We start from the raw sequence: 26,882 nt of genomic DNA, 5'->3' as shown, positions 1-26,882 counted from the left end.
AGATGTGCTATGTGACAATCAGATTTGAGCAACAACTTGTGGGACCTTCCCGTGTGAGTGACATCGCGCCCTTCGCTCGTTAGTGTATAATTTCTTTATGATATTGTAAATATCGCCATAGCCTAGGGTTCAAATCTGCCAGAAAAAAGAAGGCTAATTTACTTTCCCTTGCCCAATTTCAAAAATACGTTCCAAGATAATTTTCATTTAAAATGTACGGTTTTGGCGTAATATGTCGTACATTTTCTTTCAGGCCTTCTAATTATCCCCTTTGTAGGAGGTTAAGGGAACAGACTACTAAATAGTTTTCAAAAGCTAATAATTTTTCTTTTGCTCGTTTTTCGTAACTGAAAAGAGGTAATGAAATGTAACTTACCACATTAATAGATAATATTATTCTACACCCGAAAATACAAATAGGAATAATTTTCAGTGTTGCCATCCATAGGAATTACTGTGACCAGAATTTGAATTACCCAAAAATGTAGGTTGAGGCAGCAACTAGAAAAATGAACTCAATGGTAATTGATGACTTATCATGTTGTCTTTGTTCCTTGTTAACTACTTTTCAAATAAAATTTGTATTTGCTTTGTAATAACTTATTAAAACTTATGTAATTTTTTACAAAATAAACACGAATATTATTTAAAAAATAGTTAAGAAGGAACAAAGACAGCACTGAAGTATTTGCTTTACCCTTCTACCTCTCCGTCGATTGCCTTAAGAGTTCCACAATAAATTTTCTCTAATTCGTTCCTTTTTAATACATTATTCGCATATCTATTTTCTTTTTTTCCCTAATCGTCAGTGCTTGTAATTAATATGAGTAAAGAATCAGCTGTGAATTTAGCACCTTAATGTGATACGGACTACTCCTCTCTCCCCTTCAATTAAACAATATTTTTATAGAACATTTTGTGTCTGTTATCAAATTTAAAAGACTTATTTTTATAGTTTGGGATTGGAATTGGTGAGAGGGAGGATTACTCGGTTCAACAATGCATGGCATCCTTAGTTATTATTGTTAACCTTATATCTTATCCGCCCCTTTCTGTTTTATTATATTATCCCATTTAATTGCGTTACTTAAGGATTGTGTTTAATTGTGTTGTCAGAAGAGGTCATGATACAACATTATACATAAATCCTCGGGCCTCCAAGCACATAAATCCGGGCCTGACGGCAGTAACGCAAATTTTGCATGATAAGTCATCAAGTACCGTTGAGTTCATTTTTCTAGTTCCTGCCTTAAACCTACATTTTTGGGCAATTCAAATTCTGGTCACACAGTAATTTCTATGAATGGCAACACTGAAAGTTCTTCCGATTCGTATTTTCGGGTATAGAATAACATTATCTATTAATGTAGTAAGTTACATTTTATTATTTCTTTTCAGTTACGAAAAACGAGCAAAAGAAAAATTAATAGCTTTTGAAAACTATTTAGTAGTCTACCCACTTAAAATCAATAAAGAATGAAGTATTTGCTTTCCCCTCCTACCTCTCCGTCGATTGCCTTTAGAGTTCCACAATAAATTTTCTCTAATTCGTTCCTTTTTAATACATTATTCGCAACATTTAATACATATATAATTGTGTTGTCAGAAGAGGCCATGATATAACACTAAACATAAATCCCCGGGCCTCCAAGCACATAAATCCGGGCCTGACGTCAGTAACGCAAATTTTGCGAATCCTAATCATCTAGCCTCCGCAAGTTTTTTTTCCAGTCTCCTCCATGTTTCTTTTTTCTTTTTTTTTTTTTAATAAAAGTTGCGTTGTGATCGCATTTTGAGTGACAAATATAAAACTAGAATATTATCCCGTTATTCGCTGTTTTGAGTATGTTGGATTAGTCTTAATATGTTCGTTTCCCAACGTATTTGTGATTTGCTTCCTGAGTCTGAAAATAAACTTAAATTAATAAAGAATAATAAGTAAAATTTTCAATGTATCACATAGGAAACCTATATTTGAGATAGGAGGCAAATCAATTTTAATTCCGTTTAGGTGAATTTATTCAAGAAATTTCTAAATTCACTTATTGATATCTGCGTCATCATGCCAAAAAAGTATTCGTTATCTAATAAATGTAAACAAACTTTGAATCTCTTGGCAAAGTTCCTAATGTCGTCAATGATCATGTACTCTAAATAGAAGTCCCTCCCATCTTAACAGTACTATTAAAATTCTCATACTCTATGCTGTGAACTCTTCATATAAATGAGTCAAAGAAGACAACGAAAGTGTGACGGTGTGGCAACAAAACTGACAGACGAAACATGTTGAACCATAAACAGTTGCGGTTAAAGTATCCCAAATAATAAAAAGGAAAGAATAATGTGATTGTCATACAATAGTACTTGGTGCTATGTCTCTGTTTTGCAAGGCTGCAAGAAGATTTAAGTCAGGTTGTTATTCAAGTGCATGTTATTGTGGTTTGTTTTGAACAGAACATCTGATCCTCATGTTCATAATTCTTTTGAAATAATGATAATACCACGATATGCTATACAATTAGAATATCTTAGCCTAGCACAGTGTGAATTTGTAGATGTAAGATAATTTTAGATATCTGGTGTGCCATAATACAAACGTTTTTCAAGATTACACGCTTCATAGAATGTTCTGAGGCCTTTGCCCAGATAACTTATTTCGTAATTCAGCATGCAGTTACAAACGTATCACATTCACAATTCAAGTAGCCTAGCTTGTAAGGGAAAAAAGATATATTTTTTGACATTTTTAGTTGCATTGCAAGACAGGTATTTTCATTGCCTAGTAGTTATTGCGAAAAACTATCCATTTAAAAAATGAGTTTCCACCAAGAATTGCCGGATATGTCCAGATTTTGCAAGATATAGTCTATATCAGCTCCTTTTGATGAGAGACATGATCTCGTGGCTATATAGTTAGAATGTATAGCGTGGGAGATCGGAATCGATTTCAAATGGGAGCTCACTTGGTTCAGAACAACATAAAGCGGGTTAATTCTAATTGTGGGGGCCAATACAAACCATGAAGTTAAATACAGGCTCCAGAACCGAGTACTTTGTTTTTGTCTAAATTGTGATGAAGATAGAAAACAACGAACACTGCGGAGTTTCTGACCTCTTTCGCTCGCTCAACTATATTTTGTAAAGTAATTAATTGTGGCTCCTCGTAATTAGAATTTAGCCCATTAAGTTAAATATCCACGCCTCATACTGCCTCGGTGTTGAACAGGCCTGTGAAAAGCCCAGTTTTAAAAAATAACCCAGCTCACTTGGTTTTATTAAGCAAAGTTTGGTTTTATTAAATATTGTGTGTACATTTAAAGGCGTATTCCTACTTAAAACCATTTAAACATTTATTGTCTTGGGTTCCAAATATTTAAAATCAAGCTATGGAATACCCTTATCTCACAAAAGGAATCTCCGTTTCGTGGGATACACTTTGCACTTGACACTTTTATTTCTATTTGTAAAAGAGAGGAAGTAGACAATTTTGTAGAGTCACAGAGTTGGGTAATTTCATGTAATATAGAGTGGGAATAAAATTACCTATTGCGCTCAGGATTCAAGGGCCAACCGCCCTAACTGAAGATTTTTTTTTTTACCTCTCCTCAGAACATGCGAGGCAAGTGATATGAAAGCGGGGCTAAGTTTTCACTGTTGCTCCCTCCCTCCCCTCCCGTGATCCGAAAAACATGCAATTGTTCTGGACGTTATTTTCCTAACTACTTACTATCATGTTAATATACCTTACTCACGGGAAGGTACTAGAAAACAAGTTCCCCATATAGGTTAAGTAGCTAGGTTGGTTCCTTTCCATATCAAAGTTTAATATTTCCTTCACATAGTATTGCCGAGCGAGCGTTAGCGAGTGAAAGCGGGTTAGAGCCCCGTAGAGCATGTAGTTTTCTGTTTTTATTACAGCTAAATGGGAAGGAGGCCTGTCTTCTGGAACCTTGCCCGTACTCACAATTACTCCTGTTTCATTTTCCTACTTCAGTTTTGATTGTATTTCGCAAATATTGGGAGAGATCCACTTCAATTCATCCAGAACATGCACTATCATCACCTGGGATGTTGTTCAAACTTTTTTTTTCATAAATTTATTTTCAATAATAAAATTTATGAATTGAAGCCAACATAGACAACAGTCAACTTCGGAGCCTCACCTTTCAGCTCTAGAGATTGTAGAGTTATAATTTTTGTTGTGGTATGTACATATAAATGTGGTGAAACTATATTTTATTATACTTTGGTTCCCATATGCGTATCTCTTTAAAATAGTTAATGAATATCAATTTATCCGAAAATTCGATATTTGTGAATTTCTTTTCGACCACTTCCACTTTGAATTTTAAAATTTTGTTTTCATAGTTCGAAAGATCTAGTTATCCCCTTTTCTGAAACCAAGTTACGTATCGCTTCTGTAGGCAAGTTTTCCAGAAAGAGAGAGGGAAAAAAAGTTATCAAATTCTCAAAAAAGGTATTTTTTGAAACTATGAAATTTTGCTGGTTGTTCACTTTTACTTGAATAATAAACACACCTGGCCAATGCTTCACGAATTAATTATAGGCTTTTGAAGTCCGATGTCCCAGTTGGAAGCAGTAATATGGCGATAGTTGGATCATGGTTGCAGCTTACATTCATTAAGAAAGATTAACGATGTTTTTCTAAGTACTTTTTTTTTTTTAACTTAATTTGCGAATGACCCATCCTTCCGTATTCCTTAAAAACAGTTCTCTGTTTACTTTCGAGCAACGGTATTGGAAGAGAAGTAATGTTGAGGTGGAAAAAAAATCTGAAACTGAGTTCGATATGTCAATGAATTTACAGTCCTCATACTCCTACAAGCCATAGAAGTAATTTCTGGATGTCTGTCCGTTCGACCCGATATGAATGTAAGCTGTTGACCAGAAGCCGTACCGTTCAACTTATCCGCACCAAGTTTTAAACTTTTATATATATATATATTCTCGTGCAAGAAACTTTAAGCTATGAGAGGAAAAAAAATGAAACTTGTACTTCATACGTGCGTGATTTAAACTCTGCTCTTTAATCAAAACTGCCATACAATGATCAAGTTCTCTTGTCACACTAATATGCAACTGGACAACAAAATAAAAAATATTGGAAGTGTTTCCGTCGGTTACGGAACACATGATCGACAAAGCCCGAACCATTGTACGTGAAAAACGTGTATGCGGATACATAGATCTGTACAACGGCCACGCAATAAATTCTGATAATCTCAAGTAGCCCGGAACTATTATCTCAGTGATAACCGGTGGATGGTAGCTGAAATAACATCAATAAATCATGAATTATGAGAAGTTGAAATTCTGTTCATGCTTCCACACGGATTTTCAACAGGATACAGGTTTCCGGCAGAGATGAAAAAAAGAAATAAGTATTTTGTGGCTGTCGACAATCTGGTACGAGTTGTCACTACACCTATACCTATTGGAACATTTGCATGCATACATACCATTAACGAAGATTATATTAAGCAAACAAATGATTACTTCAATGTGAAAAAAAAAAAATCAATAAAGCTGTTTCAGACTATTGTTTTAAGTAAGTGACTTAAAATGCAGCTTCTATGTTTCAATCCGTAATCTTCACCTCGGGTTGTATGTCAGATCTTCCGGGTTAAGGGCGTGGAAGGATGGGGGTGGTGGTCACTTTACAAATTTAGGGGGTATTTTGATTTCAAAAAGTAAATAAAAGGTACTTTCCAGTGTTGCTAGCTGTGTTATTCATGTCAAAGTAAATAACCTGTCTAATTTTCAGATAGTTAAAAATGGGTTTTTCGAAAGAATGGCGGTTTTTGAGAATTTGATGATCCCTTGATTTTTTTTTAAAAAAAAGAAAAAGAAAACGGTTGCCCACGGAAGCGATATAAAACTTGTTTCAGAAAGAGGGTAACTAGATCTTTTAAACTGTGGAAACAGAATTTTAAAATTCGAGTCGGAAGTGCACAAAAAAGTTCGCAAACATCGAATTTTCGGATAAGCTGGCGTATTAAAAAAAAAAAAGAAAAATACCTATGCGGAAAACAAAGTATATTAAAATATAGTGTCCACAACTGAATGGTGGGGCTCCGAAGTAGACTGCTTTCAATGTTTACTTCAATTCTTAAGTTGTAACTTACTTGGTTTCTTTGGTAACCAATTATTTGGCGGGAAAATTTTTACACAAAACAAAAAATATGGGTCCACAAAAATTCGCCTAGTTTCCCAAAAAAAAAAAGTTTGAACAAAATCAGATATTGAAATATGGTACCTTTTTTCCTATCTCAGTTGAAGTGGAAGTTTCCATTCGTAATTTCGTGCCTTTTTATTCTTTACTAACTACGCATGCATCGATATTGTATTACTGCGCAAAAGTAGTACCTTTCAATTATTCAGTGTTGCAAACTCTGTCACGTTCAGAAATAACGAAAAACAATGTTTGAATGGAATTATAAATTCGTTTCCTACCCTTATTACTGTAAAGGAGGCTATAGCTTGCCATAAAAATATAATGCATAAAACACGAACCAACTTGTGCTAGATAAATAGCCACTGAAAAGCACAAATATTGTCTGAGTCAGGTCAGTAGCGCAACACGGGGCACGCACGGTGTATATATATATATATATATATATATATATATATATATATATATATATATATAATAAATTGATTCTTTCGTTAAGAAAATTAATTTTGAGAGTGTGAAGTTAGGAGAAAGTGTTTTTGATAGAAAAGAGAAATTTTTGTTTGTTAGAGTAAGAATCGTGTACACGGTTTCCTGATTACTTAGACTCATAACAAAAAGTTTCGTATGTATAGATTTTGATATCAGTATATATTGGCGGTGGTTGAACTATATATTTATCAAGTTACGAAACGTGTAGAAGACATTTCAAAATTCACGTAGTACAAACCTGTATGTGTTCCTGTAGTGATAATCAATGTACTGTACCATAGGATTGTCTTCAATCTCTCATTGTCTTTTTCTGGATCAAAAAATCCAGTATATTTTAGGCAAACATTTTCTTGTACGCCTTATATCTGGAGAACCACATGTAGTGTAGCCAAACCAAAACTATCACTTAACTCAGTATGATGTGCTTATTCCGTGAAAAAAAATCCAAAATATTTCATTCAATCAAAAACTTTCCTGTACGCCTTATATCTGGAAAACAATATATAGTGTAGCCAAACCCACACTATCACTTAACTCAGTATAATGTGCTTATTCCGTAAAAAATACGAAAATTCGATTTATGGGCTGTTTAAAAATTTTGTGGCCCTTGATCCAAAAACTAATTATTAGCGAAGATCGTAATCTTGTGATGCATTTTTTAAGATCATTCCTAAAATTTTTGTTTCAACTTAATAAAAATAATTTCTCCGGAATGTATGTACTCTAGATTTTTTTTTTTTTTTTTAATATATACTACACATACTTTATTAGTGATTGCATGAATAGTGTTAACTGGAGAAAATTACGGATTATAGATACATATAAACTTATGCTTCTTTTATTTTAGGAACTGCTGATTTAGTTGGACATTATTTCTACTCAACATCAGGTTGGTCTTTTCGCACGGCACTTTTGTTAAGTAAACATTGCCGCTATGAATATGAGAAATCGAAGTTGCCAGGGATTTCAGAGAAGCAGCTGGAGCAAATTTTACGAAAACGAGGTTCGGACTATGACAGATTGTTACACCATTACAAAGTACACAAAGCTTGTGAAAGTGCTATTATCCGAGCTCTTCAAGAACATGGCATAGAAACAAGACTTATTAATCGATTTGATTATTCTGCAGCGAGTGTTGATTGGGCAGATGTCATTTTCAGTACCGGTGGTGATGGTACTTACCTATTGGCTGCTAGCAAAGTTCCAAACCCTAGTAAACCTGTCATTGGTTTTAATTCTGATCCATCCAGTTCAGAAGGATATTTGTGCCTACCCAGAAGGTATGCTGGCGCGGTGAATGTGGTATCAGCAGTGAAAAAAATTTGTATGGTAAGTGTTCTGATTATAAATGATTTATGGAAGGACACTGTATAGAATCTGGCATTGCTATGTAGTGTACCGTGTTAAGTAATCGAATATTCTTTGGTTTGCCCATTGATAACTTTTATTATTTTATTAAAATAATTTCTGCACAAAAAGGCATTAAGATCAGAATGAAAATAATCTGCCATGTAGGCACTTTGAACAATTTTTGTAAGCATGATTATATGTGCGAACCATGCTTAAGAGTCGGAAGGAGTCAAGTGACCTTGACAAATCGAAGATATCGCAGTGCAAAGTGTTTCCTTATTTTGGCAACAGATGGGGTTGTTGCTGAAATGCCGTCAAAGCAAATGGCACTCCTCCTTTTCCTTCGTTTTCCCCTGCACGTGGTCAAAGTTGGACAGCGCAGGAGGGGGATGGTTACGGATGTAAATGGGACAGAGGAGTGAAATTCCTTTCTTTTGGCTAAAAGAGAAACAGAACTGAAGAAAAAATAAATACAGAGATATTGTAAGAGGGACCAACATGATATCAGCCGTCAGCCACTCAAATATCTACAACGGTCACAAACATACCATAGAGAACTAAAGCACTTGTCGCCTGTCTCTTTCTCAAAGGATTCTACCTATGGTAAATAACGCGGGAATAGTGCAGGAAGAGTCTGATATAAAGCGAAGAACCATGCAAATATTACAAAAAAAAAAAAAAAAAAAAACCGGGAGAGTCGATATTCTAATTTATTTTGGGCCTTCGTGGTTAAAAAAAAAAAAAAAAACTTGGAATTGAAAGGCAGAAAACCCAGACAAAGATCTGAAATGTATTGGCAATGTGACTCTTTTTTAGTGGAATCCATTTCTTTATTTTCTTTTCAAAATATGATCACCATATTTACCCTCTGTCTCGCCTTCACATTCGAATGGTCCTGGGATCGATACCAGTAGCTGACCATCCTGAATTTTTCCTATTACAACAGGAAAGGGGTGCAATGTTACATTTAGCCTTGGGTACCGGCTTAGAAGGACAGGAGGGAGCATATGCTCTGCTTGGTATTGGTTTTTATTTGGGGAAATAGACCACTTCATTAACAATAGAATTAAAAGATGTGTCACCTTCTTCAGGAAGGTACACTCATGTCCAAAATAATTGTCGCATGTCTATAAATATGTTGTTGTAGGAATATAATTTGATAACGAATTCACCCGGTATTTCTTATAATGTTAGTATGTGTACAATCGGCAGAGACATGTATGCAAGTTTCATGTCAAAAGAGGAGTAAATAAGAACAATAAAACGAAAATAAAACTTTCGTGCCCATTTAGCAACATTATGATTTACTCATTCTAATTTTCGTATTTATAAATATTTTCCTATGAAATTTACCATATATACATTTCCCGATTATACACATAGTATCAGTATTAAAAGTACCCAGCAAATTCAGTATTACATTATATTCTTACATGAAGACAGTTATGCGACAATCATTTTGGAGATGAGTGTACAAGGACGTAACAGGTGTTTGTTTCAAACATTGAATAAGTGTTCGTATACATTGAACTTATTTCCTGACGTCATAGAACTAAGAACTGTCACAGAGCGACGTAAGTCCGGCGACAATACAATATTTCATTTTTACTTTCATACTTTGCAATATATCTATTTATTTTAAAAGCAAATTTTAATATGTTTTTATTTTCAACTATTTTATCCTAAAATAAATACTAGCCTTTAACGAGCCCTTATTTCCCTGGTTGCATATCACTTTAGGATTTGGAAAATGTGTCCAACGAATAAAAAAAATGATAAAACACCTTTTAAAGACATTCTTTTGTTAATCAATTCGCACTAAAAAGTTAAAAATAATCTTATTTATGCAAGCCTAAATAAAAAGAATGGGGCGCGTCATTTTAAGAATTTATAAAGTAACTGTATGTAAGCCTATATTAGAGCGCATCCCATTTTTTTTTTTTTTTTTTAAGTCATGCATAACCAAAATTGTTTTCTACTTTTAAGTGCGACTTGATTAATGAAAGAATGTCTTTAAAATGTTTATTAGTATGTTTTTCTATTATTATTGTTAATGTTAGCATCCTTGGCATAGGATGTTTATTTTGTAAGGTACCGTATGGTGCGTTTCTATACTACTAGGGTATATAAAAATTTAGTTTCCTATGAGATACATTAAACAGCACTTTTTAAAAAAGAAAATAAAAAAATAAAAATTACTACCGAATATAGAGTATTTCTCCGCTAATAAGAGGGAGACAGATTGAGGATACCAAACACCCTTACCATTGATTGAGAAATATTTCGGTGTCGACACTGATGAACAACATCTACATTTGAATTTGAATGTTTTATGGGCTTTAGGCAATTGATTCAGACCGGGATACATGGGGGACAGAATGTTGGAAGCAAGTAGTCCAGTCCCTAGTTTGAATGCCTGGAATGAGTAAGGACTCTTCCCTCCTTGGTAAAACCTGCCGGAATCTGAAGCAATATCAAAGAAACACTGCTTCGAAAAGAGAGGGAGCAAACATGCATAAATAGATAGTCAGAGTCGGATTTAGGTTTCGTGGGGCCCCAAGCTGTTTAAGGTAATGGGGTCCTTTATGTGTCCAGATGAACATAGGCACCCTACATACAGAAATGAACAAACTAGAGATAATTTAGGAAGCAGACTAGCAGAAGGAGCCCCATTAATTACATGAACGTAGGCTACACAGCAGGAAGCATTGTTGCTACGTATATAGACATTTTATTTTATTTTTTAATTTTCTTATATTTTAGAAATGTATATCCAGCTTTTCTTTAGATTTTTGGGCCCCAAGAGAGCAGGGCCCTAAGCTATAGCTTGTTTAGCTTATACGTAAATCGGGCACTGTAAACAGTATACACATACAGGCGCGGATCCAAAGGTGGCTATAGAGGCTATAGCCCCCCCCCCTTGACGTTCAAGTATACACTGGATAAAAGGGGCTTCAATCCTGTTTACTCTGGATAAAGAGACAAACTATGGTTTAGCTCCTCCCTTGATCATATCCTGGATCCGCCACTATATATATATATATATATATATATATATATAATGTTTGTGTTTAGTATGTTGTACGATGGAAGCTGATGAAAGAGCTTTATATTATTCTTGATTTTTTGACAGGTAAACAAAGAATATTTCGGGGATTGATCTACTCGATTATTATAATAATGTATTTTATTTTTTCTCTTGTATGTATATTCTCAGTCCTGCAGGAAGTTTTCATTTCTTTCTTGGAATAGATAAACGAAGACTTTGGTTCGGCTTCTCCTTCACAAATCTCTGTCGAAAGGTTGACTTTATCGCTACCAACACAAATTACTTCTTCTCATAGAAACCATCTACAAATACACTGTACTGCTGAAACAGAAACCATCAACTAAAGAGGTCATAAATTTTGCCATTCCTCGTGTTTGAAGTTCCCGTTCTTCACAACGACTTCCTTCCTCCCGCCCCTGTTAAGAGGTTCAAAGTAGGTTTTCAAAAGGACTGGCTCCCGCTGAGAAGGAAAGTGGGATGAGGAATGACTATAGTGCCATCTAGCAGTTAGACGGCCAAGTACGTGAACACGAAAAAATCTGATTTCTGATTTCTGTAGATTCAATAATGAAGGATATAATTTCTCATCGATTGAGTAATGAATGTCATTGGAAACAGCGAAAAAATAGTACAGTAGCGCACAAATACAAAGATAGTACTCCATTCTCAAAAAAGTCCGAAGTTTTTAGCTCTTTTCCTTACTGTAAAAAAACAGAAGACTTTTCCCTCTAATTTTGATCATTTTCTTATGGGAATTTGGATTATAATTATCTGTATTTATAAGAAGAAAATATCACGCACAGCGTTCAAATTGCACCTTTAAAATGAGATGCATAATATTGAGTGAGCTATTGAGACATTTTTGCGAAAGAACGAAATGAAACCATGATTTGCCTAAAAAATGGTTGAGATCCCATGTTAAATTGAACACCAATTTTCCGGCCGCTGTGGCTCACTCCTTCTCCCTCTTAAGTCAAACACAGTGATATGGTTATTTATATATATGTGTAGGATTAAAGAATTAAAATAAAAATAAATACATTTAATTTGTTAGTTCTAGCAGTAGTAGAAAATTAACGACACCAAAAATTGCTATTTCAACATGCTTTAATATTCAAAGAATTACGGTAAAAATACTAGTAACAAACCTCAAGTAATTTTACAAATTCGAAAAAATTAGAATACAGTAAAGAATTGTTCTACAGAAAGAAGCGTTCTAAAAAATTATAGTGACAAATGGTTTCGTCTACTTCCTCAGTGTGAAGAACTAAAGCTGCTTAAGCAGTCAGCTACTTCAGTCGTTTAGTTGCTTCCAATTAAGAAATGATGGAATCCTTGCTGCATCTTATACAGATAAAAATTTTTACTTTTTTGATTCATTTACCTTCATATGCATGACATGGATCGCAGAGACCCGGCATGTTGCTGATTTTATATTTCACATTTGCATGCTAGATATCTCTGACATTCAAAATATGTTCAGGACTACGCTTACAGAGGCCATTCCTTACTTTCCCATAAATATTTATTGACTTTTTTTTCTTTTGTACACCGTTATTGCATAACGTGGGTCTCTGAGGCCCGCTAAGGTTTAGTTTTCCTATTTTGCTTAGTGACTACGATTCTTTTTCTTTCTTTTTGAAAATTCTAATTATACGCAATTCTGTTTCGGAAGTGTGAGGTGATTCAGAAGTCGAAGTTTCTGTAATTGTGCTGTGTGTTATTGTCTGCAGATGAGCACTGTATAATGGGTTTTTAAATGAAGTAACAGATTTAGTTTTGTACATTCTCGATATGTCGAATAAAATGTGTATTCAAGAGCTATACGGTTATTTTATCGGTTAACGGGTAACGGTTAACTGGTCTCCAAGCCCGTAGACTAGGAAGTTGACTCCTCTATTTTTTGATGCCCGTAGGAAAATGAGAAGTTGGGACTCGCCGAATTTCTCGAGACTCCACACTCTGTACCTATTGATCTTCTTGAACGAGAAAAGACCATTGGTTCAATTTTCTGTAAGCATATATTGAACGCTAAAGACAGTACAATTACAGTTACATAGGTGCATGAGATGATGATGTAAATTAACAAAATATTGGCTACTTACCAATGAATCCTCCCTTTGAAAGCCTAAATAGTTTCCAAACGTTTCGGTAAAACAAAATTTTGTTTTATACCTTTTATCCCCTATCCGTTTTAGTCCTTTCCACCTTGTCACTGAGGACGGAACCAGCTTTGAGTTCCGAAACGTTTGAAAAATATTTAGGCTTTACAAGGGAGGATTCATTGGTAAATAACCATTTTTTGTTGAGCTAAAGACAGTAGTTTTATTATTATTATTTTACTAAGTTCATGTCCAGGCGGCGACTGCAGCTCCGGGCTGTTGCTGATGGTGTGTTAGGGCTAACTATGTACTACGAGAGGAGCACTGTAACAGCAATACACGGTGAACTAAGTAGACGATCATAATGTAAAATAGGCTACCTCTTTAATTTTTCGGCTCGGCCATGTGATACGAGCGTGACAAAGGTGGCAAGTACGTTACGAGAGACAGTGCCCAAAGTGATGTGGGTCTACAAACTCACGGCAAAATCATATCAGCGAAGAGAAACAGAGGTCAGAAGAAAAATCCTAAGTGGGAAGTCCTGCTTAACATGAAAACGGATTGTTACTCAAAACTATCGTGCTATTGCAAAGCAAGTTACGGAGGAACTCATGTACTGCGTCCCACAACCTGTGTCGGCGGTAACAATCTGCCCGAGCTATATGACATGGGTATACGGAGTCTGTTTGCACGAGGAAACGCTGACAAGAGACTAAAACACAACAACAATGGTGCAGCGAATATGCAATATGGATTGCTGATGACTGGAAACATGTAATATAGTCAGATGAGTCATCGCTTACCTTATTTCAAACCATATATTTATGTAAGTGACTTAAAAGACGCGTATGAAGCACCGTGTCCCCATCCAACCGTGAAGAATGGAGAGCTCTGTAATGTTGTGATCCACAATTATCATAGTTTTAAATGAGTCTCTTGCTGACATTTACCGCTCGCGTCATTGCCTGTGATCATGTCTCCATTTTAAGGGGCCATGTGCATAATATGGTCCAGACTTTGTCTCCCGGAAAGGACGCGATATTCCAGGATAATAGTGCGCTCATTCATTCAGCTTGAGCTGCTGCGTCGGTTGGGAACACTGGATGAACACCTTTCGTGGCTCTCCCAGTCCTCGAACTTGAACATAAGTAAATATTTGTGGTTCGTTTCAGAGACAAGGAACTGCTCCTTCATTGTCTCTCAAGGAACTGAGTGATGCTCTGCACAGGGAATGGTGTAACATACATCTTACTACCATTCATGACTTCTACGACTTCATTCCACGTCGCATCAGAGCTGTTTTGAGGGCAAAAGGTGGTTCAACGCCTTGTTAATCTCGTAAATTTCACTTTTTGTGTGTTTCCATTAGATTGTTAAGTATCTGTATATGAACGTATGTAGAAAAAAAACTGAAATCATTGATTTGGTATAATGCTTTAATAACATATGCTGTTGATCTCAAAGATAGCACAAAAAGTTAAATACATACATGTTTTCTATTGATTTTAAATTCACGCCTTAGAGATCCACGTTATGCATTTATATAGGAAAAATTGGTCATGCATCAGAGGGTTAAACTTGAAGGAAATGAACATGTGAGCAAAGTTTGTAGGGATTGGTATGAACTTCAGCAATATCTTAAGTACCTCTTTAGGTTTCATAACGTACTTAGTGTTTATATATACGCAATATGCTCATTTTCCTTCAGCTTAAGGAATCAGGAAAGTAAACTAAATTTATATCGTATTTCTTTTTTTTTAATAATAATAATAAAGTTTAACGACCCACGATTACCGTTTAAGCTAAAGGATGTGGCAGGAAAAGAGGAAGGGGCGAATGAGACTACAGTTGATGGACAGTATCAAAACAGAAAAATCACACGTGAAGACGAAGAGGTTAGCGGAAGACCGTGGTGCACGAAGGCTTCTCAAGTGCAGCAAGTAACCTGCCAATAAGGACAAAATATCTATAATGATGATGATGATGTGTAAAAGTAAATGACTCATTTTGTCGGCAATGCCTTTGTTTTTGTTATACATTCTAAGTTTTTCAGGTGTCAACAGGAGGAAAGAGCACTGTTAAACATATTTTAATGTTTTTAGTCGATATTAGGATAGAATAATGAAATTAGAAGCAAGAGACTTAAACATTGACAACTGCCAACATTGTAAGAGGAAACCTCGGTCGTTGATATATGGCTAGCGTACGCATCTTTGCCGCGGGATACCCAGATTCGATTCCCGGTGGAAGATCATGTCTTTCGGATTTCATGTTCAGCTGTAGATCCACGTCTCATAGCGTCAGTGCTGAAGAGGACATTAATCTAAAATAAGTCAAAATAAAAAATAAGAAAAAATATTCATGCGTATGTTTTCATACGAGTAACGCAGCAATTTTAAATGTATTAGTATAGAACCTGTATTATATTTAGTGCTGCGTAAAATAATTTGGAATAACTCTATTAAATAAACATGTCAAATGATATTTATGAAATACAAATTATAAAATGAGTGCCATCTGGGATGGAATTGTTTCTACTCCAATAATTTCTATAATGATAACGCTAGCTTGATTGGTGTCAACATAAGTCTGTTTCAGAGAAATTTATTTTACCCCATTCCTATTTCTAATGCAAATAAGTGAGTTTCATTTATATTGTGAAACTAGAGTAATCTTCCGAACTATGAAAATTAAATACTGAAACCGGAAATACTATTCCTAAAATTTTTGGTTGCGGTTAGATATCTACCATTTCTGGTAGCAATAGAGGAAAAATACTTGCTAGATAGGAGCTAGTCTTGAGTACTGAACTCATATCAGTAAACGCTGATAAACATTGAAACTGGAATGGATAGTTTATTTCTACCACATCCAGTTTCGTAGAAATCTAAGAGTAGAAATTGAATCTATTCTTGGGACATTGAATCAATTAAAAAAAAAAAAAAAAAAAAGGAAACTGCTTCTCGCTATCTATTACTGATTTTGCTCTGTAGTGATCAACATTGAAACAGGAAGACCTGATTTCTGCCACTTCCAGTTTGAATAGAGGACCGAGAAATGGATCATATTCTTGAGATTCTGAATAGATTCCAGAAAACCATTTTTGGCTATCTTAAGCCGTTTTCGCTCTATCTGTTGACAGACGAACTGACTGACTGACAGCCGTTCTATAAGAGTTCTATACTTGAGCATAGCATAGTTTGATTTTTGATTTGATTTTTAGTTTATCGTTCCTTTCAGCATAAATGAATATGTAAGTCCCGAGGCTACATGAGACGTGAACGTACAGCTTAACGTGGAATAAGAACCACATGAGCTCCTGCCGGCAATCAAACCCGGGTCTCCTACGCAAACTGCTTAACCAGAGGAGGCTCACAGCAGAGTTTAAAAGTTGAATAATTACATTTTATATTCGTTGCTTGCTTTCCCTAACACTTCTGAATAATACTAGTAGCGTCAAAGTTGAATCGATTATGATTTTAAGTGTTGTAATGAATGAGTATGGCAAGACAGTCACTTAAAGGTCTTAATGGTGATATGATGAATGGGAATTAATTAAACAGGAAATTAACAACTAGCGATGGTTTTCTTAATGATGAGGGCAAGAATGGTTTCCTTTATAATTGTTGTAAATAAAAAATATTACATCTTCTGAATGATGCTGGATGTAACGAAAAGTGGATATATAACATATTCGCTTGAACTTAACTATACATGATGCAGAACTGTAAGATTAATTTTAAGATTATTGTCTCGTACGCCGATTTCAATCCAAAGATCAATTTTAAGATTATTGTTTCGTACGCCGATTTCAATCCACCATAGCCTTGTTCTTCGGAGTAAATTCTCAATTTTCAGTGTTGAGTAATAAAATTCCCTACACAAGTAGATATTCTCTTTGCGGTGTTAATGGTTTTAAAGTTTGTTCATATTTAAGTCTTTTGCTTCTAATTTCATTATTTTACGCTAATATTGGACAAATATATTGTCAGTAATCTTTCTACCTGTTGAAATCTTCCAAAATTTCGAATATATAGACAAAATGGAGGTATCTTCAACAAAAGTCAATTGCAGTATATGCGATTTTTTACTCATTGCCATACATACATCGGTGCATTTGTTTTACACCAGACCAGAAATCTAGCCCTTCACCTATTTATTATTTATAAAAATATAAAATAGTGTTTGTGTTTACAAAGTTCTTATATCAGAATCTCCTTTATGACCAAGGTTGAAGGATATATCGTTTCATACGGGAACCCCTTCGCTCATAGCAGCCACCAGGGTGTCTTATAGTGACTCCAGGTTATGGTCCTAGGAAACCTCAGCTCATAGCAGCCTCCTTGGGTGTCAGGATAGGTATAACCTCTTAGTCCAAAGCGACCTCCAGAGCTACAATGGGTTGGCGATCATTGGTCAACTGATGCCTCCTCCCCCTGTGGTTCCTCTTTTATGGGCCCTCTTCGGATGGCTCGTCTTCTTTCGGTTCCCTTAGTGTCTTCCTGTTCCTGTATTGTCTGCTTGTTTGTAAACGTTACCACGTGTCGTTCATAAACATGTGCTCATGTTATGATGTGGGGATCCTTACAATATAGTATGGACATATCTTTCTTAATATATTTAATCAAATTCTCAATTGCGTGTGCTTAAAATAAAAGAATATAAAGAAAATACAAAGAATACAAGGAAAATAGTAAAATAAACTAGAATGCAGAGGAACAATTTTAAGTGAAACTAAGTTCATAAAAGAGCTTGAATATAATATAAATCAAGTTAGTTTCAGGATAGTATTAGGATCGATTAGAAAGGGATAGTGCTAAAATGAAATTCGGGTTTGGTTTGGTTTCGATAATAATAATTATTTAAAAAACACCTTCCATTTTAGTTTTATTAATAACAGTCTCGCTGACCATATGCTATGCGCACTTCAATTTCTAACCAGCTCTTGAATCTGTAGTATGTTCCTTCACTATGTAATCAATATACTTGTGTTTGATATGAGCGTGATTCCATCATACAATGCAAAATTGACTTTTATAAAACGAATCTTGGAAAGTTAACATGATAAGTTACTTTCATTCTATCATTTTAATTTAAGTTTATTTTAGTGAGGTGTACTTTGACCTCTTGGTTTGAGCATGTAGAGTGTATATGACTCTATGAAACAACAACACTGACTCCCGAAACTTCTAAGTTAACAACTTAAATATAATTATCAATTTTATTACTGATCCATGATAAAAATTTTAATGAAACAATAAGTAATTCGAGTTCACATTTCTGGCTTTTAGCTGATATACAGATGGTTATCAAAGTAACAGAAACATTTGTGTATATATATTAATGAAAGGAGGAAATAACCGATTTATTTTACACACCACAATCCTCTGTAGGTGCGAATTAAACAACTTACAAAGAGCGAAAAAGTGGCCTGACTGGACCAGGACTCGGACCCGGGATCTCCGGCATACTATGCCGATGCGTTACCATTACGGAGAGAGTGTTTGGCTGTTCTGGGAAGCGGACTGGGTTGCGTAGTAGTAACGCATCGGCACAGTATGCCGGGGATTCCGGGTTCGAGTCCCGGTCCAGTCGGACCACTTTTTCACTCTTTGTAAGTTGTTTAATTCGCACCTACAGAGGATTGTGGTGTGTAAAGTAAATCAGTTATATCCTCCTTTCATTAATATATATACGAAATCACAACCGTTAAAGATGTTGTCAATATATGGACACTGGACTGTCCAAGCACAGCAGTTTAGGCTGTGGTACAAGCCATGTGATTTGAGCGGAAAGCACCGACTGCAGGAATGAGAGGGTGTTTGTCTGTTCTGGGAAGCGGACTGGGTGGCGCAGTGTTAACGCATCAGCACGGTATACCGGAGATCCTGGGTTCGAGTCTCGGTCCAGTCAAGCCACTTTTTCACTCTTTGTAAGTGGTTTAAAGAAACATTTGTAGTTCGTAATACGTAAAATATATGAGGTAGTGACATTAAGGATGCACTGTTAGTGGTGTATTAGGTAATCGCGTGTTGTATGTTAGGCTGGGTAGAATACAGGTCTGTGTTGCAGTTGACAGACGGTGATAGTGAAAAATAGGAAACCTGTGAGTTTCAAACAGATCGAATTTTTGTTGCAAGATTAGTTGAGACAAGTGTATCTAAGGTTGTAGTGTATTTAGGTCTGTCGTAAAGAGCAGTGTTCAAAGTGATGACGGCCTACAGAACTCATGGTTGCCAAAGTGTAATAGTGGACAGAAGAGAGACCTCAGTAACAGGCATCTTTGAGCATTGAAGTGGCTTGTCACCAAGGACCGTACAGTGAATGCGACAAAAGTGACTACGGAACTTAATTAGTACTTGGAAGCCAATGGCGACAGTTAGACAGTGAATTGCATCCGCGGTTGATATCAATTTCCAGACTGTTGATTACCGTTACAACGCTTTAACGTGAAGAAAATGGTGCCGATGGCATTCAAATTGGACTGCCGATGATTGGAAATGTGTAATATGAGCCCTCTTTTACCTTATTACCAACAACAGGGCTTGTTTATTTATGGCAGACGCCCAAATAAGTGTGTGTCCCGAATTGTCTCCTTCCCATCACGAAACATGACTGCGGCTTTGTGATGCTGCCGGCCGCAATTTCCTGGTAATTCGTGGGTTCTCTGGCTACGCTTACGGAACGCGATGATTATGTGAGCATTTTAGGTGACCATGTCAATTCCATGATCTAGATTGCCGACGTATGACCCAACTTTCAAGGGGACAAAGTGCCAAATTACACTGCTGAAGCTGTTGGAGCGTAATTTCGTGAACACCGGGATGAAGTATAAGTTCTCTCTTGGCCCACCCAATCTCCAGATCTGAACATTGATTTGATTTGATTTAGAGTTTAGCGTTCCTTTCAGCAGCGAGGCTATATGAGATGTGGACCTACAGCTTAACGTGGGATCCGAACCAAATGGGCTTCCTTCGGGAATCGAACCCGGGTCTCCCACGCCAAGGTGCGTACGCTAACCGCTTAGCCATGAGGAAGCTCTAGTTCTCAACATTATTGAACACTTGTAGTCAATTTGTCGTTGACGGAACTGAATGTTGTACTGTACGATAAATAATACAGTATTTCTCTCGGTATTATTCATGACTTCGATGCTTCCATGATATGATGAATCAGAACTGCAGGCTAACTACCGTCCCATGTAAGTTGAATTTTCTTCATGTTTCCATTGTTTTGATCACCATCTTCGTGTATTGTGTAAAAGTTACATTTACCTATTTGTTCGTATATTTTCAAAAATCTGTGTATTTTCTTTTACTATATTTCTATGTAGATTCGCACTTCATTCTTAGGTAAAATTTGTTGCTTTATTTATATAGTCCTGTTCTTCTTGTATGTTAATACGTCAATACCTTTATATAGTGCAGAAGGAAATACGCAAATATCTAAAAATAAATTTATTTAGGAATTACAAAGTTATCTTCAAGTTTGTAATGTGTTTCGCACTGTCATTAACTACTGATTTAGTACAGACAGTCCTCGACTTACGTAAATAGATCCAGGGCTCTTTGCGTGTGTCGAAAATTATGTTAAGTCAAATTGTTACCATAACAAGATTTCATACAAACACGTATGAAAATACGAAAAACTACTGTTTCGTAATACTACAATGCAAAAACTCAATTACATAATTTGCTTTATATAGGGTACAGAACCTTATATTCTTAAAGTCGATGGTTTAAAAAACTAATTAGTAACAGTTCAGCAATACGTAATTATCTAATTAGTTCATGCCTTATTCTCTAGATAACTATCAAACAGATTTTAGAAATTTAATACTGCTTTTTACTGCAGATGTAAGTATCATTCCTAAATTTTACTTATAGCGGAAATTTCCTACGGAAGTATGAATTTACGTTCAGTATGTCGAATTTGCGTAACTCCGAAACGATCTGAATGCAATTGATATAAATCTAGTGTGAATTTGTGATACGAGAAAAAGATGCAAGTAGTTTTTCGAATCCCACTTTAATGGTAGTTCCCATTCACTATTACAAGGACATATAGCAATGTACAACAGGAAATATTGCTGTAAGACTTCTGTTGGTTTATTACAAATAGTGAATATCTGATTTATTATTTTTTTCTTTAAATTACAGGGCCAGTTTAGTTGGGTGTTTCGGAAGAGAATCCGTGTGATTATTCAAGGTGATGATGTTACTAGTCCTCCTATTGAAGTTCAGCATCAAAATGAGCCAATAGATCCCGAGCAACGGTTAGTGTATACCAATTTCCTTTTAACTAGTGTACCTTCTATTACAGCCTCCCTTCCTATCTTCTTTTTATTGGTTGTTTCCTTTTCATTCTTATAGTTTCATTCATCTTATCTTAGTTTTCAAGCCTCAAGTGATTCGTCGTTGCAGTGTTAGCGAAAAGATGTAAGAGATCTTCAAAAAACATAAGAAGTTGTAGCTTTGAATGAGCTGTTTGGGTGGATCAGGGATTATTGATTCTCATTCTTTGTTATTCCTTAAGCTGTTTTTGTAAATCTTTGATTACAGTACTTTTTATTTCTAATCTTACATATCATATTGCAGTGTTTCTTACGTTGATTTTATGCTGGTCGAACTAAAATAACTGTTGCAATGTAATCTTTTTTCCTTCTTCTTCTAATAAACGATGTGTATGATGTAGTATATTGCCTTTACTTACTATTCCTTACGACAAATTACATCTTTTGTTTGTGTTTTCAGATTTATTGAACACCTACATGAAAGAAGTACAGCTGATTTCTCTGTGCCTGAAAATAAAAGTTTACAGGAAATTATTCTACCCGTATTTGCTTTGAATGAGGTAAGTGTTCGTTTTTATTATTATTTAAAAATATGAATTGACGCATGTTTTAATCATTTCTATAAACTAACTGGTCTCATTTTTAATGTACTGTTTCGGTGTTCTCAGATACCTTCCACAGCAGATCCTGGTGACTCATGTACAAACACTCTCACTTCTCAGGTCAAGATCTTCTGCACAAATTTATCTCATCAATTACTTTCAAAAGATGAGGATTCATACAGGAAACTTATATTATCATATTAATAAAATATGCAAAAGGAAATTCTGAGAAGTGAGATAGATTGCACGTGAGTTTCCCGGGTCTGCTCAAGAACGTATCAAGAAGCAAGGATGTCGCAGGAATTTATTTCGGGGAGGGAGGGTCCAAATTCAGTATGAGAATAAATTATATACTAAAATTTGCAAAATTACCCCTAAAATTAGACTAAATTTACAGAAATATAGGGATTTCGGAGGTGATCCAGACCCCAGAACCCACACCCTGCTTACGTCCCTGTCAGGGAGTATCGAAGTAGTACATAAAATATTAGGCGCAGTAAATATAAAAGTAAATTTATAAATTATTCTACTGACAAATAATTTAGTGATTACTTGATGATAAATTGCTAGAGTTCATGAAGAGCCAGTTCGAGACTTGACTCTATAAAACCTTCTGCCTCCATTGGGCACGTTTGCACAACATATACTCATCTGTAACATCCCAACAATCAGATCATATTTCCTGCAAACCTTTTCGTTTATGTATGTGTATGCCTGTGTGGCTGTGTGATGGGAGGAAGACTTCACCATAGTTTCTTTCACATACTATAGGGAAAAAAAGTATGGTCTGTTATGCTTGCACACAAGATATTTCTCGTGTGCATGATATTTCTCGTACCCATTTCTTAAATTAATTTGTGTTATGCTGCTGTTATATACTTAAACATTTTTCATAAAATGTGTAACTGAAAGCTTTATCCGAAGAAAACTCACCTCCAAAAGTGTAACTGAAAGCTTTATCCGAAGAAAACTCACCTCCAAAAGTAAGCCATACTCTATGGATTTTGTCTTTTTGAAAATCCATGAAAATCTTAATGAAATTTGAAGAAAATCGCCCGAGTCGTGTTTGAGAAAATTGCCTGAAATAAAAACATTCAAGAGTAAATTAACCCTTGTGGACTTGCTTTTGTAATATTGACTTATTGTAGGTCTGTTAATGAAATATGACTGTCATATTTAAAAAAAAAAAAAAATGTCAAAAGAAAATCTCAAAGAGTAAACTACTTCTGGACCTATTACATGAAAAAGAAGTTATACCATATTATAGGGATATTAATGAAATATTTATTTATAAAATATAAATAAAATTGCCTGAGTCATTTTTGGGGAAAAATTTCCAAAAATCACGCTTCAAATAGTAACTATCCCTTGTGTATTTTTACAGGAGAAAGGACTCATTCCATATTATTGGGTTATTAATGAAATATTTTTTATTAAACAACTTACCTCCGAAGAGTAAAATGCTACTTCTGGATTTTTCCCAGAATAATGACATGACTTACAGAATTATTAATCAAATATTGTTTGATTTATAAACAAAATCGTTTGAGCCGTTTCCTAAAAATTTGCAAATTTTTTATTTTCATCCTCCTGTCAACCACTCTTACTTTTGAGGACAGGGAGGAAAACAACCTTCTTGAGAATTTTGTAAACGTCTTAAGTTTAAATTTTGGTTCGGATACGTTGAACGGTGTTGTCTTTAGGCGAGTGTAAATATATTGGAACGGTCAGACATCCAAAAATTACCTTTTCTGCATGTAGTGGGCATGAAAATTGTAAACCAGTTGAAATCTCGATTTTTTTTTCATGATCACAATATTTTCTTCTCTTTCTTCGTCGCTCGAAAATGCGGTAAAAATAGGACACATTGAAATGTTAAATGAAAATTGAATTGAAATGTATTACAATTGAAATATAAATCATTGTAAAAGATTAAACATATTTAATCTTAAAATAATATGAATTTTCAGAAATAACATATAATGTATTATAGTATTAATGAACAACTACATTATAGTTATGGAATTTCATTTGAAAGAGGGCCACTCATCTGGAACGCAGTATTTGTAGTTAATTGTTCATAATAAAGTGTGCGTTGCAAGGGATTCTGAGAGGAGAATAAAATAGCAACAGAAAAATATTTTATACTAGCTGTAAGTACCCTTCCTTGCCGTGGTATTTATCCTGTGGTGTTATGTTAACTTACATAACAAATGTACTATGTTAGTTGCATTCAGGAAGGCGTTCTTAGAAACAACCCGAAACGTCCATAAATTCTGATTTCTGCCAGTCTCTGCGAGCCGGAAATCGAAAAAAAAAGTCCTTGTACGCGATTAGATGTGGTAAAGACCTATACGTATACAAAATTTCTTGGCTCTGGGTGATTGTTTTCCGTGCAAAAAGTTGATGATAGACATATTATTTTATTATTATTAAAGTTAGGTGTATAACAGAAAGACGTAAGTGCCTTTTTCCAAGCAGATGGAATCCACCTACTTGGCACCTCCAAGATACTTCACATCGGTTACTTTTGTATCCTTTTTTTCTTCTTCCTCTTGACTTACTCTCTGTTTCTGTTCCCTCTTTATCTGACGAAGTGTAGCGTGTATAGTGTGCCCATTAACGCAACATTATAGTTCTATGCAGTGTACTCACATGCTTATTTGCTATTTCAGGGCAGGAGGAAATAAAGTGCTCATCGCGATAGCACCGTACGATATTGATTACTTGTATTTAAATTTAATATAGTAAAATAAGAATAATGAAACAGCGTCTGTTTGTAGAACTAATACAAAGACTGTTTTAACTTTTTTAAGTTTTGGCAAAGAAACTCATTGAACTACTAATTTAACAAAATATCTCGCTTCACATTACAAAATTTTCTTCAGTACTTAAAGCGGTCCCCTCAACTGCAACTCCATACTAGAATTCTTGGGAGATTTGAAACGGATTTCACTTGAGAAATCATCTTTGCTTTGTGCGTTAAAAAATGATCCGATGCAGTTTCGCACTGTTGTAGCTCCGAAACGAGGTACGTCTTAGCAGACTTTGCTGAAAAATGCACAGATTACTCTTTGTAAGAACAGAAGAGTTGCCCATGACAAAAATAGTCGACTTTGAGCCACCGCCTGGCAGTGTGTTTTCACTGTTAAAATCAGTTCCTGCGTAGAATGGAAAGATGTGTGTGTGCGTTTTGCCATATCGCTTTCACATCTTCTCAAGATCCTATAAGGTACGGGGACGGTGCCCCCTCCTTCCCCCCCCAGTAGTTCGTTGGTGAGGCATATGGGGATTTCATGGGGATGAATGAAATTGGGATCACTCAAAGTCCTGCTCGTTCGTCTGGAAGTAAACTGTGTTGAGGAACTTTGATATTGAGGAACTTCGACAAATGGCAGCGTTCCTTGCAATATCCCTCTACCATCAGATACCCCTTGGAAAACTTTTCCTATTACTACAGCACAAAGTCAGAACGGCATTTGTAACCTGTTTGACGATAGAAAATGGATCGAATTCTATTTGACGATAGAAAATGGATCGAATTCTATTGGTCTCATCTAGGTAGAACCACCTTTAATCCAGGGGACACCCATTTCCACTTGTTCCCTGCTAGGTATGTTTCATATAATTTTCTAGCGTTTGGGGACTTCTGGATGTGGCAGTCTGTGAGACAGGGTTCATATGTTTTGTGACGTGCTTCCAATGCTAAGTTAATCTGAATGAAGTTGGAGTGAGATACAGTGTCGTATAGCCAAACTTCTCTGCGTTGGGAAATTGTCCTGTGTCATTGCTGTCAGTTCGAACGGGATGGGACCGTGTTCTTCCTATTTCCGGCGACCACTACCACAGGGACCTGTTGGGCATATCGTCGGATGATGAGACTCACACTACGCTGACAATTGAAACCCTCTTCCTTGCACCATTTCATTATTGCTGCGTAGCTATAGTGGGTGGCGGAAAGTCTACAAATGAACTTCTCCCAGGGTCATTTTACCTTCGTCGTCCCACGGATCGTGATGAACTAATACTGTTATCAAGTCTAGCGCTGTATCAGGATATAACAGCGGTTAAATGCGTAGTTCGGGAGCGTCAGTGAAAGTCTGACTATTTTTATCTTGGGCTACCTTCTGTATTTCAGAAATGTTATGTAATGTTGTGTATCGTAGTGCTTCCTATTGATCGTTGTGTATTTCCACAGGTTTTTGTAGGTGAAAGGCTAGCAACACGAGCATCTTCAAATGAAGTTCAAATAGATAATTTTGAGAAGATAAAAGTGAAAAGTTCTGGAATTATTGTTTGTACAGGAACTGGATCAACGTCATGGAGCTTTACAGTTGAAAGATTAACGCAGCATTGTGTTAGGAAACTCATGGAAATAATCAGAAATGAAACTTCTCTGCCAGTAAATCCTCATGACCAAAACTTAGTAAATAAAATCACTGACAAATTTAACTGTGATCTTATATTTGGATGTGGTAGGTACTACTTCATAGGGGTGCTTTCTTGTGAAATATAAATATTGCAATGTTTACTCGTCGTATGCATATTTATTTATTGTTGTCCAAAAGTTAGGAAGTAGTCACATTTTCACATGATAACAGTAAGTTACACTAAAGAAAGACTGGAAAATAGTATTTATTTCTATTGTTTCATGTTGCCGCATTAAGCAGAATCAAAAACAAGAAGCTCTTTTGCATATATCGTGAAAATTTGTAACATTGTCTTGTTTTGGCTGCATACTTGTTTTAATACCATCGCCTATTATAAGATACAACCACTTTGCTTGTCAAAACTTGATACA

General features: G+C 35.5%; 1 protein-coding gene across 2 annotated transcripts in view; it reads left to right on the top strand.

Annotated features, from left to right (window-relative positions):
* Positions 1-2,205: 2,205 nt before the first annotated feature.
* The window catches only part of Nadk2 (NAD kinase 2, mitochondrial), a 47,676-nt gene continuing 22,999 nt past the window's right edge, over positions 2,206-26,882 (top strand). The window contains exons 1-5 of one of the 2 annotated variants that reach the window (XM_081736406.1): positions 2,206-2,412; positions 7,533-8,014; positions 21,346-21,461; positions 21,940-22,039; positions 26,280-26,556. In XM_081736406.1, coding sequence (XP_081592532.1) covers positions 2,373-2,412; positions 7,533-8,014; positions 21,346-21,461; positions 21,940-22,039; positions 26,280-26,556 — 1,015 coding nt within the window. In that variant the 5' untranslated portion in view covers positions 2,206-2,372. The remainder of the gene's footprint in view (positions 2,413-7,532; positions 8,015-21,345; positions 21,462-21,939; positions 22,040-26,279; positions 26,557-26,882) is intronic. The other variant, XM_081736405.1, reaches the window with a different exon arrangement.

The sequence above is a fragment of the Thermobia domestica genome, chromosome 13 (genome assembly GCF_964235325.1).
Source record: "Thermobia domestica chromosome 13, izTheDome1.hap1.1, whole genome shotgun sequence".
In the NCBI taxonomy this organism is placed as follows: Eukaryota; Metazoa; Arthropoda; class Insecta; order Zygentoma; family Lepismatidae; genus Thermobia; species Thermobia domestica.
Note: the sequence above shows the minus strand (reverse complement) of the source record. Positions and strands in the feature narration are given on the sequence as shown.